The 16189-nt window shown below is 39.7% G+C and overlaps 1 protein-coding gene across 6 annotated transcripts in view; it reads left to right on the forward strand.

Moving 5' to 3' along the window:
* The window catches only part of CCDC149 (coiled-coil domain containing 149), a 52095-nt gene that overhangs the window by 783 nt on the left and 35123 nt on the right, over nucleotides 1-16189 (forward strand). For all 6 annotated transcript variants that reach the window (XM_055707088.1, XM_055707095.1, XM_055707124.1 and 3 more), the window contains exons 2-3: nucleotides 7819-7980; nucleotides 8518-8556. In XM_055707088.1, coding sequence (XP_055563063.1) covers nucleotides 7819-7980; nucleotides 8518-8556 — 201 coding nt within the window. The remainder of the gene's footprint in view (nucleotides 1-7818; nucleotides 7981-8517; nucleotides 8557-16189) is intronic.

Genomic DNA, 16189 nt, shown 5'->3' on the forward strand with positions numbered 1-16189 from the left:
CTTACCTGACTCGCACGTGGAAGGGGTTTGAGACTCGTGGTGCCAGTTGTAAAACAGGAGAAAAATCTGTATCAGCACAGCGGCCGTGAGCCTCAACAGGTGGAGTGTTTTCAGAATACCAGAATAGAAAATTTTGTTATCTACTAAGTCCACATTAAAACATTCACAAAGTTTACAGGGATGCATTTTCATGTAGCATGAGTTACTAAATTCAAAACAACCTGAGGTCACTATAATTTAAGGGAATCTCGTCAAAGGCCACCCTGTTTCATAGGCAAACCCGTGAAGGTTGAAGTAGGTTGGCATGCTGATTTTTGCATTGCATTAATTTTGCGTGACTGTAAAAACAGTGTTTTTATGTTTATAGTTAGCAAATAAAACGTCCGTGCAAATGGCCTGGCCCTAGATCAACCTGACTGTGTCTGCTGCCCGAGAGAACAGTGCATGCAGGTGAATTCCTCCGACTTAAGGGCTTTGCCTGTTACATGAGCGTGGCCTGAGGCCCTGACCTGTCAAAAAGATACATGAGTTCAGGGTCCTGAATCTGTCATTTGTCCTAGTGATTTCAGTGGGAGTTTGTGTGGGCCCAGGTCTGTGCTAGCACAGTACATTCGGTATTGGTGTCTACCTATGCAACACACTAAATAATCCAGAAGGAAGTGAAAAGTGTACTTTTTAGTAGTGTCCTGATGATGCAGTGTTGCATCTGACATGGTGTCACATGGCAGGGAAGCGTAAGAGATAGAGACAATTCATGAGGTGTGTTCAAAGGAAAAGTCCATATTCTTGGCTTTTAAGAGTCATTTAGATTTACTTTGGAACCTTTTTAGTTTTGATACGATTTAACCTAAAAACTCAATCCTGAAATTGAAGACTTACCTCTGGTAGGGGCTTCTGGATTGTAGCGAAGGTTAATCGCTGTGCGAAGCTACATTCTTGCAAATATTTAAGCAGACATCTCATTTTCTTTTTTAGGAACAGTTAGAGGCCTGGTGATTTCCTCTTTTCCTTCTTTTTTCTCTGTTCTCACAGCAGGCTTACAGCTGGTTTTTCTGCATGAGGTCTGTAGCACGTGCTGTCAGGGTATATTCTTCTCTCTTTTGCTTTCCTCTGGCTGTTGTGATTAACTTTGTGCATTTTACCCATTAACTCCAACTTTCTAATGGGTCTGTGAGAAAGTGGCTGTAACTTCTAAAGCAACCTGTAATCAGTTTTTCCAGTTGACTGTATTCCTTGGTGGTACAGAGCTTCTCCAAGCATCTTAGCTTTAGTGTCTGCTAGGTAATGTAAGTTTTGTTCCCTGTGCATTTTGTAAATGTTTTGAAGTGCTTTCAAAAATGTAAGATGACAAAGGCAAGAAAAGATATGGTAGCTCTAAACAAACACTGTTGCGTTGCTGATGCTGCACAGTTAAAATGTAGAATGAGGTTAAAAATCTTGCTATAAAAGACCAGAAGCTGGTGGGTTCAGATCTGTCTGAAAAAAAAAGGTCACATTCTTTTTAATTTTTAATTTTCACAAGGTTGGTCCTCCCAAGTTTGAAAGCTAGGAGTAATTGAAATGCAGCATGGTCTAGTAGTGGATGGTGTCTCTGCCCATGGCAGGGCGAGCTGGAACTAGATGAAATTTAAGGCCCCATCCACCCCAAACCATTCTATGATTTTTAAAAGTCTGGCATTTCAGGTGTTAAGAAAGGTGGTAGGTCCTTATACATACATACAGAAAGGTGACCATACTGTACTCTTCACTGAAGAGAATAGAATTCTTGAAAGTAATTTTGGTCACCAGAATCTTGGTGGTAGAGTTTTGTTTGTCTGCTTTTAAGTGTTTTTGAATGTCCATACTTACATCTCAGCTTGACAGCCATGTTTACAGATATGCTAAGCTGTTGATTTACACAAGCTCATGTGAGTCAGCTCCTTAGTGATTCAGTTTTCCTGTCTGTAAGGGGGATAAAACATAGCTAAATCCCACGAATATGAATGAAAAACATGATTTAAGAACTTTGTTAGAAAGGTTGTAGAGCTTCCAGGGTAGTTGGGGGCTACTTTTTGAAAGGTTGTAGAGCTTCCAACTCTGTATGTTCTGCTGTGGATAAGGGTGTGATTTCAGTTTTTGCCTGAATCCCATGTAATCTGTCTTGGAATTGTGTTCTCTAAGGATGATGACAGAATCAGTGACAGAGAAAGGAGTAGGTGGTATCATGATTTTGGGGTGGTGACATGAGTTGAACAGTACTGGGAGATCATGTGTGGTAGTGAAAAAACACTTTTACATAATCAGCAAGACCACATCTGTCCTTGCTTTAGAGACCTCACTTCTACAAGTTTGGTCTCTTTTCTGCTGAAGTCTGGGAGTGTGCTTCCATTCACTTCATTGAGAGTTGGCACTAGTCCGAATTTAATACTGCTTAGAGAACGTGTACTTTTGGCGGTGTTTTCCACTGGAAGTGAGAAAGGTTTCCTAGGAAACCCATAAGACTAGAGTGGTTGTCCTCCATTCTTTCTGCTAGCTTCTCCCTCAGATTTGCCAACTTCTAGAATTAAGTCCAATGTCAAAATGCTTCTCTTTTTTTCCTTGTCACCTCCCACGCATTAGAGCATTTACTGTATGCTATTTACAGCTACTCATATGTGACTGTGCTTCCTAAAATTAGTTTGAAGAAATTTAGTCTCCATTTAATTTGTCATTCTCAAGAGGCTATTTCTTGATTATTAACTGTGTATGGTCTTTGGCACCACAGAGAGAAGAGATATGCTTGTGCTTTTGAGCTCCCTTGCCTAGTAATTGCCAACTTAAAACTTGGGGAAAGAGTTTTGGGGAATTATTTATCAAAAGTGCAGCTATTGAGTAGTAGTTGTAGTTGAAATAGCTAAATGTTCCACACATGAATTCCGAATAAGAATGAGAAACCTAACCTGCTTGTAATTGGCAGAGCATACCTTTCCCATTGATTGCACAGGTTTTTTATGTGGGCAAGAGAGAAGAGGAAGGAAAATTAGTGAAATGTTCATGTTTATCATATCTCTCTAACCTTCTGTCATGTTATCTTTTCAAACACAGCATGAAATGCAATTCACCAAACATATATGAGGGGACCTGACAGGCTTTGGAGCCACTAATTCCAGAGCTTTTTTAAACACAGGCAAATGCCAGTGGCTGTAGGGAAGAACAAAGTGGAGTAGATGCTCTGAGGTCCCTGGGTGATTGAGTTGGCATAGTCATGGCTTTGTCATTTGGAAAAGGAAGTGGAAATGCTAAAAGAGCTGGCACTGTGACTTACTGCTCTGCAAAGTTCTTGGGGGAGTTCTGTGGGAGAGGTGGCATGGAGACCTGCATGCTGGGCTTTCAGGCAACAAAACAAGTGTTTGTTTGTCCTGTTTGCATGTTCCAGGTTGGACTAAGATACCCACAGGGATGTTGAGGAACAAACACAGAAAAATTAATAATGTAATCAGATGCACCACATACAAAACTTTTAAGGGCACCACATCACAAAATAGTGTTGACGAATCAAATCAAATTATGGTAATTCCTAAATGACCAGTGAAGATGATGTGGTGTAGTGTTGTCATCAAGATAAGACATGGTGGTCTGGGGCGTTGCTTATGTCACTTACCTCATCAGTGAATGATATGAGCATCCTTTGTGTTTCAGCAGTCAGGACGTAGTGAAGCAAGCTCTGGGCAGCAGGCAAAGCAGAGCTGATGTTGTGGAATAAAACAAAGGACACTGCGTTGTCTCAAGATTTATCAGAGATCAGGACATGCGATGAGGTGGCAGGCAAATGGCCAGTAATTGTATATTTCTCTGGATTTGAGTGCTTGACTCTTTCAGACAAGTTGAGCCGTTTAATCTGAAGTCAAGGGGAGCAACATTACTGAAACACAGTCAACAAACACCCTGCATAGTGACTTTGCAATGCATTTTGGGGCGCTTCAGTTTGTAATTTCTACAACAAAATTGCCTCCAAAAGGACAGTGAGGAGAAATCTGATAAAACTGCAGGCAGTTAAATAGCAGTTGGATCCCCTGTCCAGAAGATGGAAAGTAGAGTTCATGGTTTCTCTGAGAGCATGGTGGGCAATAGGTTTCTAGGCCCATCAGCGTTTGGGAGGACACTAGGTGCTGGATTGTTGAGAGAACATAGAATGTGTTCCACAGTGATTCCAAAGCACAGTTTGGAGGTAGACTTCTACCCTCAGAAAATTAGATATTTTCCTTCTTTGCACTAATTGCCCTTAAATACCCAAGTATAGGCCAGTAATTTGTACAAATCTAAAATAAATTATTTTGTGATAAGAATTTGGTGTGTTTGTTGGTTTAGAAAAAGCAAGTCTAAAACCTTGACAGTGTCCCAGCTTCATCAGATTATTAGACCATGTCTACGGTGTCTTTAATAAGATCTATCCAGATTTGTTGCTAAAAATAGCAATGGACAAATAGCAAGTGTTTGATCTGGAGGGTCACCTTGGAGCAGTTACATTCTCCTGTAATGTCAGTCTCTTTTTACTCAATTTCACTAAAGTAGTCATCTGGCTGTAAAGCAGTTCAGGCAGTAATGTAAGAAGTCATATATATTCCTTTAATTATTATGATCTTCCTTGTAGCAATTATAATTTGCTTTATTGCAGATAACAGCAAATGGGTAGATAAAAGTCACTAGACAGATAGGAGAAGTTGTATGTTGTAGCTTTTAGATTGAAAGTATAGCAGCTGGTTCTTGGTTAACTTTGTTTTTTAAACTCAAAGATTATTTTGGAACATCAATTAAAAAGAAACAAAAGACAGTAAGAATATTTTCTAGTGACTAGCGCATAACAGAATTCATTTGTTTGTCTCACTGATAGAGAGTACATGAGACATAGGCTTTCCTTCAATTGCAGAGGAAGAAATCTCTATATGAATGCCAGAAGCATCTATTGAATACTTTTTCTCAGAATAGATGAGAATTTTTTTCTTGTTGTCTGTGTTGCTCCAAAAAGGCTGTTGAACTCCTGTGTTCCTTTTGACAGCATACCAATTTTGCTGCACTTGCTTGTCCACATATGGGAAATTGTTGGTGTGACTCAGTTGTTTCCCTGAGTAGAATTAATTTCTGTTGTATAGTTGTTAGGTCAGTTTATGACAATTACTAATAATTATTATTTTTTTAATATTCAGAAACATATATATTGAATAAACTCTCTGAGGTCTGTCTTTGTAAAATCTGTTTTTTCTTCAAAACTGGTAATTAGAATTTGAAAGATACCTCTGTTGAATAATCAAATTCCACAGAAATGCTGTGGCTTTATTGTGTCTTGTACCATAAGGCCATGGAAACAAGTGACTATACATTTTTACTATTTTTATTGCATTTATTTGGGAAAGTCACTATATACAAAAGTTAAAAATACCTTTAAAAAAAAGTCTTCTAGGTGGTCATTTTTATAGCAAAATCCAAACAGTACATTGATGAGAGATGCCAGCCCCTTTCTTCTGTATGACACATCATCAGCATACAATTAATCATATTAAAATATAGTTTAAACAAGGAGGACGTCACTATTCATTTAGACCCTGAACGCAACTCTCCCCACAATCTGTTTATGGTTCATTATTCTCAACCTAACAGATAATAGCGAATTCCCTTGCCCCTGCCAGTGCTGCTGTGAAAGATGAAGTCTTCCTTTATGCTTTGAGTGTGTCCTTTGTGGAGGGCTGTGACACACGGCAAAACCAAGATTTGTTTAGCACTAGGTCTGCATTTCTGCCTTATAAGTAGTATTTTTTTTATAGTTTTATCCACAAGCTTCTGACTCTGTCGTTCACTGCTTCATATACCACCACTCGGGCCAGGCTCAGAGGCACCTGCTGGTGGTGTGGGTGACTAAGGCGAGATGTTTAGCTTTGCTTCTCTCACATTGTGTACATTGTATAGGCTGTTCTTCTGCTCCACGTAGGTGTTGGCTGGATGGGTCAGCTTCATTCTTTCTGGTGGTTAAAGGAACAGGACAGGCTACTTGGTTCAGGGGTTTGGGCTGCTGGGTTTTTTTGGTGTGATGATGAGGTTTGCTTTTACTCATTTTTATTTGCAATTACTGTATTAGATTGTTAGTATTTAAAAGCAATTTAGTGAAGGCATATTTTAGAATTGACTAAGACATGAGATAAAACTGGAAAAAAAGAAGAGAGATTGTCAGAGGCAAATATTTCACTCTGAGGAAAGGAATTATTTTATCAAGTTTGAAGCAGTTTACCATGTCACTGTAATCACATGCTGACAAGTTTAAAGTTTAGCTTCTGATACTTTTCAGTGCTTTATCAGGGGACTTGACATTTGTGTAAGGTATCAGTAAGGACATAAGTACATAGGTACAGTTGCTTTTGTTGATGCCAAGGCATCATAATCCAGAAAATTTATGGCAGGATTTCAACTTCAATATTGCCAGAAATAAACTTAATCCAAGGTGGAAGTGTCCTTTTTGAGAGTTCAAATCCTTCTCGGAATTGCTTTTCTCATTCCCTTCCCACTTTTTTGCAACCAAGTGTTTACCATTTTTGGAAAATGTTGGTTGTACTAATATACCAAAGTCGCTTTTCCCTTTCTTATCGACTTGAAATTGAGGTTAACAAAGTCAATTCTAAGCAAGTAGTACATATGAGTAATGATTTTTGTCCCAAAGAACAGCACTGACTCAAACAGTATGGAAGTGCTGATGCTCATGCTTTGTGCAAGAGCCTATAATGACAAAGTATTCTTGTCAGTGTATATAATGAAACTATAAATTGTTTTCATGACTGCTGTGATATTTGGTCTCTTGCAGAGCACACTTAGAAAGTGGTTAGCGCTACGCCTTATGTGAGAGTATCAGAAATAGAAATATATGCTTTAGCATGAGCAGTGTCAAGTGATGGGTAGGAAGAATCTGCTGACGGAACATCACGTTAAGTGAAAAAACTGCCCAAAACTTCTGATAGGTAACATTCAGCCACTGCAGGAAAGGATGACGTACAGGTTACTCTTTTTCCTCTCAGTGGGGAAGGGCAATGAAGCAGATCAGACTAATGCAGAACAGGTAAGATTTGCAAGTTCTGCTTTGGTTTGTGCATGAGAGGCAGTGGCTGGAGGGGAAGGCGCACCTCTGCCTCCCCTCTCCATTCAGGTGTTTGCAATATTCCTGCATTATTTCGCATTCTTCTGACTCAACAAGCACGTGTGTATGGTATCACAGCTGAATTAGTTTTTTTACTTGTGTGGGTACCACACTGTAATTGTTTCAGACTCAAGGTAAATTTTGGTTGCTGCTCACGCTATCACTTCTGCTGTAACATGGTCCTGTTTCACTGTCCAGGTGGGAGGCCGAGCCCAGAGGACATTGCTGGTAGCATGGGGAGGAGGGGGAAGGAAGGGGGAGTGGGGCAGGAGATGCTGGTTGCTGAGAGCTGGGTGTTGTGGACGCAAGTAGAAAAGGGAGTTTGCAAAGGATTCTTCTTTCTAGGAGCTTTCCCAGGGCTGTGGGTCAAATTGTGAGGTTTCTCATCCTATTGTGTATGAGGAAAAAGAGGAGAAACTTGAATTGCTGAATTCTTCTCACTCATGGTGTTCAGGTGAGCATGTGGCCTTACAAATGGATTTCAGGCTTCTGATACAACAGATCTCTTTCCTGTGATTATTATTAGTAAGCTAAGACTACTTGTGGCAGACTTTGATCTCATGCAGAGAGTCTTCCTCCACCTTTTCAGACAGAAACTTGAGCCTCTTGAACCTAGTTTGGGCTGGGCTAGATATGGCTTGTTACAATTAAGTTGTGGTTTGTTTTTTTTTTCTCTTCTGCAGTACCTGGTGTGCAAAAGAAAGCTTGAAAGTAAAAAGGAAGCATTGCTAATCCTTTCCAAAGAGCTGGACACCTGTCAACAAGAAAGGGACCAGTACAAGCTTATGGCAAATCAGCTGCGGGAACGACACCAGTCTCTGAAAAAGAAGTATCGGGAGCTGATTGTAGGTTGTTGTTTATGAATTCTGTATAACTGGGGGACAAGGGTGAACCTCACAAAAATGGAAAGAAGTCCATAATGACTGCTGTAAAAATGTTTAGGTACTTGTTCACAGTAGTCCTGCAGTTGTAGAGCCCTGATCATATTATTACTCATCTGTTCCACGTTGGTGAGGTAGTGCCTGTTATATAAGACACAGAAAGACACTGCGTGCTCTGAGGAAATTAGTTTCAGTCATAATTTCATTTAAAAACTGACTGTGGTATTATTATTCCACAGCAACTTAATGTACCATTATGAAAAATAATGCAACATAAATTTGTAATGACCTGCTGTTCTAGAAGTGTAAACAAATCTTCAGCCTTAGACAGTTTTTTGAGTTGAAATTAATATTACTGGTATTAATCAAGATGCAGTACTTCAGAAACATTTTTGATAACATTTTTGTTAAAATATGTGTTTTAAAATTTGATCCACAAAGTTAATATAGTTGCTGGCTTCAGAAAAAAGTTGCCAGTAAAATATGTCCATTTATTTGTAGGATGGGGATCCATCCCTTCCGCCTGAAAAGAGGAAACAGGTAGGATTTATTTTTCAGTTCATATTATTTATCTGTCACAAAAGTACTTTGCAAAAGTGTGAAAATATTAACTAAGAAAGCTGGTAAAAAGCAAGCATTTCTGTCTGTTGAAAAGCTCTGTCTTTAATCTGTGGCTTCCTGTGCTTTTGTCTAAACATGTTTCATTCTGAAATATCTGAACTATCATTAATTAGAATATATGGCTATTGCTTTTATGTTCACCTGAGACTGAAATTGGTCAGCGTACAGAGACTTGAGATTGTTCTCCTTGTTGTTTGTCCTTCATGTATTGAGTCCTAAAATGGGTTCGTGACAGGACTTCTCATACTTAAAAGCAATCTGGGAATGCATTGTCTGCATTCCATAATTGTTAATTTATTGTTGTGAGTACTGTTTTCCATTAGATACTCTCCCAGGTCACTTGGGCTCTGAGTTATAAATGGTAAGAACAATGGTAATTGCATTTTATGGTTCCCCTGGAAAACTTTTTGCCTGCTCACCTTTTTTGTTTGTTCCCGGAGATCTACATAGTGTGTCCCTGTTGTGGAGTGTTGCTTGTCACATCTTAAAATTATCTTAATTTTTAGAGAAAAATGGCACCCGAAACACAATGTGTGAGCAAGGAGAGGAGGACAACCCAAAAGAACAAGAATTGTTACTGTAATTGCCAGTCCTGAAAGTCTTTTAACCATGTTTAAAACATGGTTATTGCATTCCCTTAATGGATCAGAAGTTTTACTCATCATCCTTTCCCTGGGAGTTTGCATGTAGTTCTTGCTGTTTTCTTAAAATTTTAGGGACTCGGGGTTTTGATTGTTTTAAACTAAATTTTCAGAGGCAATATAATTACTCGTTCAGGCACTTAAAACAAATAGCTGCCAAGAAGTCCGTGGCTCAGCATAGAATCATTTAACTTCCTCATTATTTAGCATAATTTATTTGAAATTCTGTTATTTCGATAGAATTCTAATAAAAGGGTTTGATCAGGTATAGGTTTGTGCGTTCTGACTACTAAAACTGGAGTTGAAGAATATACAATTAAAAGGGGAAAAAAAGCACAATGCAGTATATGGGTCATTATAGAGGGAAGTAGGAAGGGAGATTTGCCATTCCATGGATGTTGGTCTGATTCATCTTCCATCTTCCAAAACAAATAAATCTAACACTTGTTTCTAAAACACTAGCAATATTTAGTCTAAATTCAGAAGCTGTGATTATGTTAAGTTTTGGCAAATCTTACCATGGTAAGCATGTGGAAAGCCATTTAATAATTTAGCTAGGAGTTGGTTTTTTTTGCTGAGAAAGCTATGTATTTGTGCTAGGTAACGGTGAAATAAAGAAAATCTTGTTCTCAAATGTGGTCATTTATAGGTCTTCCTGAAGGACAATATATACTCTAGGTTGTACAGTTAGTGCACTTTTTGAATTTTCATTTTCCCGAGAAGTGTGTCTGTTGCATACAAGGTGGATAATCTTGGGTAGTTAGGGCAACCTTTCTGAAGAAGAGTATGGTTTTGCTTTGAGAAATGCACCAAAGAATAATAAAATAAATTTGTGAGTATTTTTGCGTTATTACTGTATGTGCATTTTTTAGCAGTTTTTCATCTGAGAAAGAGTGAAGTGCTCTTTTGCACTTTTTTCCATCCCCTTTTTGCCCAGAAGCCTAGTTGCCTGCTGGGGGAAGTTTGTGACCTCAGTCACTTTATATAAACAGAGGCCCTGATTTTATAATGAATTTTGTATGGCACAAAAGTGCATGCTGTTCTCATGGTCAGAAATAAGATGAAAATATTATATGCTGAACAACTTGCTCTGTTATGTTTCTTTACCACAACTGAAAAATTATTGTTGAAACTGCAATCTAGAACCTTAACTGTAGTAGGTGGGTTGGAGTTGCTACTTTCTTCTCTTTCGTGTCTTCAGTTTTCATCTTTATTATCAATTACACTTTGACTTCTTAAAATATCTTATTTTCCACGTTGTGCCTTCTCTCCCTGTTTTGCAACACACTTTTGTCATGTTTTGTGTGTAACCAAGCAATTTCTATCAGCAAATAGTTAGTTAACTCAGAACGTGTTTTTGTAAAAATTGGTGTTCCTTATCTTAACATGCAGTGCTCTGCAGTGTTCTCCCTCTCAAAGCTGTGTGTGCAGTGGTACACATCTCTGACATAATTGGTTTGGACTCAAGTATCTTAAAGGTCCTTTTCAACCTAAATGGCTCTGTGATTCTATCCAAAGATTGCTCCATGTGTATCACCTTTTGCCAACCAACAAAAGCAGGAAATGAGAAACTGTGCTACTGAAACCTCTTTTCCTCCAGTAGGTGTTTTACTGTTAGTGTTATCACAGCCTGTGAGCTGTCAGCGCTTTCCTGGTCACTCTTACCATTCACAATTCAATGTCGCAGTTGAAGGTAGCTTTATAATGTCTTGTGGTGTCAGGGGTAGGGTAATTTCTGCATAAGTAATGGAGGGGTGAATTGTTTCAGGAGGATAGGAATAATAAAGAGTTGATTTTGATGTTAAAATTCACCAGAGGTGGTAAACAACAGACACTCCCAGTTTTGAAAGGCATGTTAAAATGTTGCTCTGACTACAGAACCTCTGTTATACATCCTGTATAAACAGAAATTCTACCATTCTGCAGTGGTACGCATTTGTATGTATTTGCTGTGATAATAGAACATTTTTATGACATTGGCAAAAAGTTACTGGATGTCTGTTGGACAGTGTCGCCATGCTGGGAGGCTTAAAGAAAAAAACATAGATGTGATTTCTACCTTGATTTATATTGACTATTGTTTTTGTCTACATTGCTTAAATTTTCAGTATTCGGTTTGGGAGAAGCTTTGTCACTGAAATAACAGATCAGTGAATCCTTTGACCTTCTATATGAAATAGAAGTTCTTTTAATACAAATGAGATCCTTTGAATAAGCAAAGGTGAAGTAAAATGCATGGTTAGGAAAAGACTGTGCTGGGCCACAGTCCTAAATATGATTTGCTGAAATTGATGTCAGTGAGACCACTCAGTTGGCGATACTGGGTTTGCAATGGGGCTGTTTGTCAATTGTAAAGCTGCAGTGCATGTGTTCACTGGTGAGGGCTTGTATTTGTATTTTAAATGTATGATGAATCAAATTAAATGGAGCTAAATATCACAAAATCACAGAACAGTTGAGGTGGGAAGCCAGCTCTTGAGATCAACTAGTTCGATCTCCCTGCTCAAGCAGACCACTTAGAGCAGGTTGCCCAGGACCATGTCCAGATTTTTAGTATCTGCAAGGATGGAGACTCCACAGCCTCTCCGGGCAGCCCGTTCCAGTGTTTGACCACTCTCGCGGTAAAAAATGGGGAGGGGGTGGTGTTCAGATACCTGCAGCTATTGAGGTGGCTGAAGTCCCTCATGAGGACCAGGGCCTGTGAACATGAAGCTTCTTCCACTTGTGTGAAGAAGGCCCTATCTACTACTTCTTCCTGATCAGGAGATCTATAGCAAATACCGAGTACAACAGCACACGTTGATCTGCCCGCTAATCTTGGCCCAAAAGGTCTTGGCTGAATCCTGACCTGTCCCAAGGCAGGGCTCCATCATTCCAGCTATTCTCTCACATGAAGGGCAACGCCCCTCCTTTGCCCTTGTGCTGTACTTCCTAAAAAGCCTGTATCCCTCCCTCACAGCACTCCAGTTGTGTGAGCTATTCCACCATTTCTGCATGATCCCAATGAGATTATAACCCTGTGACTGCAAACAGTCATCGAACTCGTCCTGTTTGTTCCCTGTGCTCCATGTGTTAGGCCTCTGAGGGGCGTCCAAGTGTGCCAGTTCCGAGGCACGTGCTTGGGAGCTTTCCCCCCAAGGCTGTTCTGCAGGCGCTTCCTTCTTCACATGCCCGTGTTCAAAGGAATTACGCTTCAGCTCAGTTGCTTTGCGAATTGCTATGTCCACTTTCTTCCTATCATCCCAGGTTCTTGGCTTGCCTACCCTATCCCAAGCCTCCTCGTTCCTTCCCCAATAATTTCTAGTTTAAAGCTCTCCTTCTGAAGTTGGCAAACCTGTCGGCAAAGATACTTTTGCCTCATAGTCAAGGGGATCCTGTGACTTCCAAGCAGCTGTTGAGCCTTAGAGAGGGTCCCATGGCCACAGAACCCTCTGAGGCTCCTAAATGGGCCTTGTAATGTAATGGTGGCGTAGTCCTAGTATAGAGCTCAGCTTGACAACTACTCTTTTTGCCAGGCAGAAACTTTCATCGGAGAACTGGTGTGCATCCTTCCTGAAGGTCATAGTCCTTAACTCAGTTATAGTTATCTGTAGGTGTCCCGAGGTGATTCATTCAGACCGAGACTCTGACTGCTCCAGTGATCACTTGACATCACAACAGCATGCTACCCACTCACCGAGACACTGGTCAGACAGCTTGACTTCTACTAATCAATAAGTTCATGAACATGGCGTTTTGGGGCAAGCAGAACATCAGAAGGACCAGAGGTTCCAGACAGGAGTATGTTGTGACATGCCCCAAATGGACCAATTCTGATCCCTTTCGCTTCCACTTCCAGTTCTAGCTTAATGTATGCAGCTGTACAAACAAACTTCAGGGATTGCCTTGTGACTGTTTATGACATCATAAGGAAAAAATGACTAGTGTGACTACAGTGAGACTATTTCTTGTTAATTCATTAATTCAGGAAGTTTTGCTAGTCTTGCACTAAAATGCAAAAGCTGCAGAGTCCTGTGAGATGAAGTCTTCAGATAAGATACACTACAGGTTAAGCAATCATTTTGTATTTATATCACCGGGGTGCTCTGAAGATTAATGATTTCTGACTTTCTTCAGAGGGTTTGAAGATTAAAAATGTTTTGCATGGGCCAAGCTTAGACCTGTGCACTTTGCTCTGGTTTGTGGGTGCGTGTGTTTGACTCTCATAGTGTGAGACAGCAGATGGAAAACAGTGAGATCATTTGCCCTTGTAATGCATCAGAGAGCAATATTTCCGTGGATTCCAAAATGTGCCTGCTCCAAGAGCATAGCTGGTAGAGAGATCCTGTTTTCTGCACGCTGAAATTTGCTGTTCCATTGATAGGAACAGGTGGCAGTATGCAAACCTAGAACTTCTTAGCCACACTAGGAGTCACGCTTTGTGAAGTGACACTGTTGTTTCTTCAGCATGTAGGTTAAGCGACACTGTTGTTTCTTCAGCATGTAGGTTCTGCAGTAGATGTAAGGCTAGAATAGAAGGAATGCCGATTCTAATAGATGTGATAGTCCCTCTTTAGAATTTGGAGTGCTCTTCAGACCTGACGTGTACAACAACCTCTCCTCTGGTTGCTGTCTTTTACTTTAATGGCATAGAGGGTCCACACCCCTACACCTGAATATTCTGTTAATTAGTCACAACACTCAGAATGTTTAAGGGATGTTGATTCTTTTTGTGCATTATCTCATAGATTAAGTTGTCCTCAAGATCTCAAAGCAGCTAAAATATTTCTGATTAAACAAGATGAAACATTTTTTTATTCTATCCTAGTATATTAGACTTTGTATAAGTACAATTTAATAATTTCTCTTTGACTATGCTCATCTGCTGTCAACAAAAACTTGATGCCTATATGAAGCACGGGAGGACTGAAGTACCTTGTTGAACCTTCATTGCGAAGGAGTTTCTGCCAAGTCACTTCTCATGATGCTGATTATTCGTATAGACACTCTTGGTTGCTGCTTACGATGTGTGTTAACAAGTCGCTGTGCAAAAACTGGCCTCATGAAGGAGTCTGTAGTTGATATTAATGTTACTTTGTTTGTCAGCCTTCGGCAAATGCTCCACGCCTGGCTGGGTGGTGTTTGGTCCTCTGCAGCGTTATGCTAATCTAACACACAGAAGACTGGTTGAAAACGAGAGGAAAAGTATTCCTTTTATATGTCTACTGCTTAAATGGCTTTTTGGTTTTATTAATCAGCTCTATAAAAATTCCAATTGCTGAGTGTCTTTCAAGTATGGGAACAGGAGCGAGCCTTTCTTGTTTTGCAGAGCCTTGTCAAGTTTTGACTAGTGTGCTAGTGTGCTTCTGTGGTGGGATTCCTGCCTGGTTCTCTGAGCAGCAGATGCTCAGAGGAGGAGAGAATTTTCTTCTTCTCTTGTTTTATGTCAAGTGACTGCTTGGCAAGGCTTTGATTTTTGTTGTTGTTTTTCTGTGGGTAAATGTGACCCATATTAAGTGTATTTTGTTTAGTATGCCCAGGACCTATAATTTCAGAAGTCTTCTCTACATAGTTTTTCAACGTAAACAGAAAAATACAGTAATTTTTGCTTCTTATCATCAGGAAGCTAGTGCTAATCATCAGTTCTTTTACCTTGGAGTGAACAGTGGTAGTTGGTAAGCAAAGCAGGTCTTTCTGTATTAATTCAGCCATTGCAATCATATGAATGCATTGGAGGAGAAACTGCAATTAAATTTGCTATCAGTCACACCCATCAAGTGTGCTTAATGTTTCATCAAACTTCTTTTTCTGTCAGCCTATTAATTCAGTATATTCTTTGTTTGAAGGTGTGGATGAAAGAAACATAAAAGACTGAACTGCAGTATAGAAATGCTTATTTGTATAGTAAAATATTTTTTAAACTGTAAAGGTATGTTGGAAGTTTCCCCCTCATCCCCCTTGCCAAATTACTTTTTCAGGCAGTATCTAAAGGCAGAAAGTCCTTTTTTTAAAAAAAAAAAATCCTTTTTTTTTTTTAAGTGTCGGATAAGATTTATGTGCAAGAGAATTGAGAGCTATATTAAAGAGTGTGTTACTATCCATCATTTTTAAAGTGGTGTGGAGAAAATAACTCCATGTGTATGTGTAGCTAGATTTGCAAAATTGTTAAAGGAGCCAAATTCAAGTGTAGTGCATAATTCCAGGGCTGCCTATTTCGAGTTACTTCCCACCCCACCCCCCTTTCTTTTTGGGTCAGCAGTGAGAAAAAATCTGTTGCTGTCTGACAGGTATTCACTGGCTTATGTTAATAAATATTTGTATGTATTTTCACCAGTAGTTTCACATGCTTATCTGTAGCTAAAAGTTAAGGTTCTTTTCCACCTTCTATCTGAAAAATGTTCTTGCAAATTTTAACAAAGTCTGAGTGGAAAAGGGTAAGGTCTGATCTATTCCCATTGAATCTTTCACTCTTTGGTCTGTTCTGATTTATGGTGCTTTTTTGCCCCCTATGTAATAAAGGTAGGCACTTACCACTCGGCACCCTCACATCGATCTTCTTCTGCTTTCTTGCAAGCTTCTGGTGGGATTGCTGGCTGTGGTCACACTTGCTGTTGGTCAGAGAGAAAAGGAATATGGGGACAGTTTCTTATGCCCAATGGGGGGTTGGGCTGCACTGAAATCATACTTCACCGAGAGGGTGATTCGTCACTGGAACAGGTTGCCCAGGGATGTGGTCACAACACTAAGCCTGTCAGAGTTCAAGAAGTGTCTGGGTGATGCTTTTAGTCATATGGTTTAGTTTTAGGTAGTCCTGCAAGAAGCAGGGAGTTGGACTTGCTGATGCTTATGGGTCCCTTCCAACCTGAAATATTCTGTGATAACATGCAAGCTTCCTGTGACAAACAGAGGCAAAACAAATAGCTTATCATGTT

This window comes from Falco cherrug, chromosome 1 (assembly GCF_023634085.1).
Source record: "Falco cherrug isolate bFalChe1 chromosome 1, bFalChe1.pri, whole genome shotgun sequence".
Classification (NCBI taxonomy): domain Eukaryota; kingdom Metazoa; phylum Chordata; class Aves; order Falconiformes; family Falconidae; genus Falco; species Falco cherrug.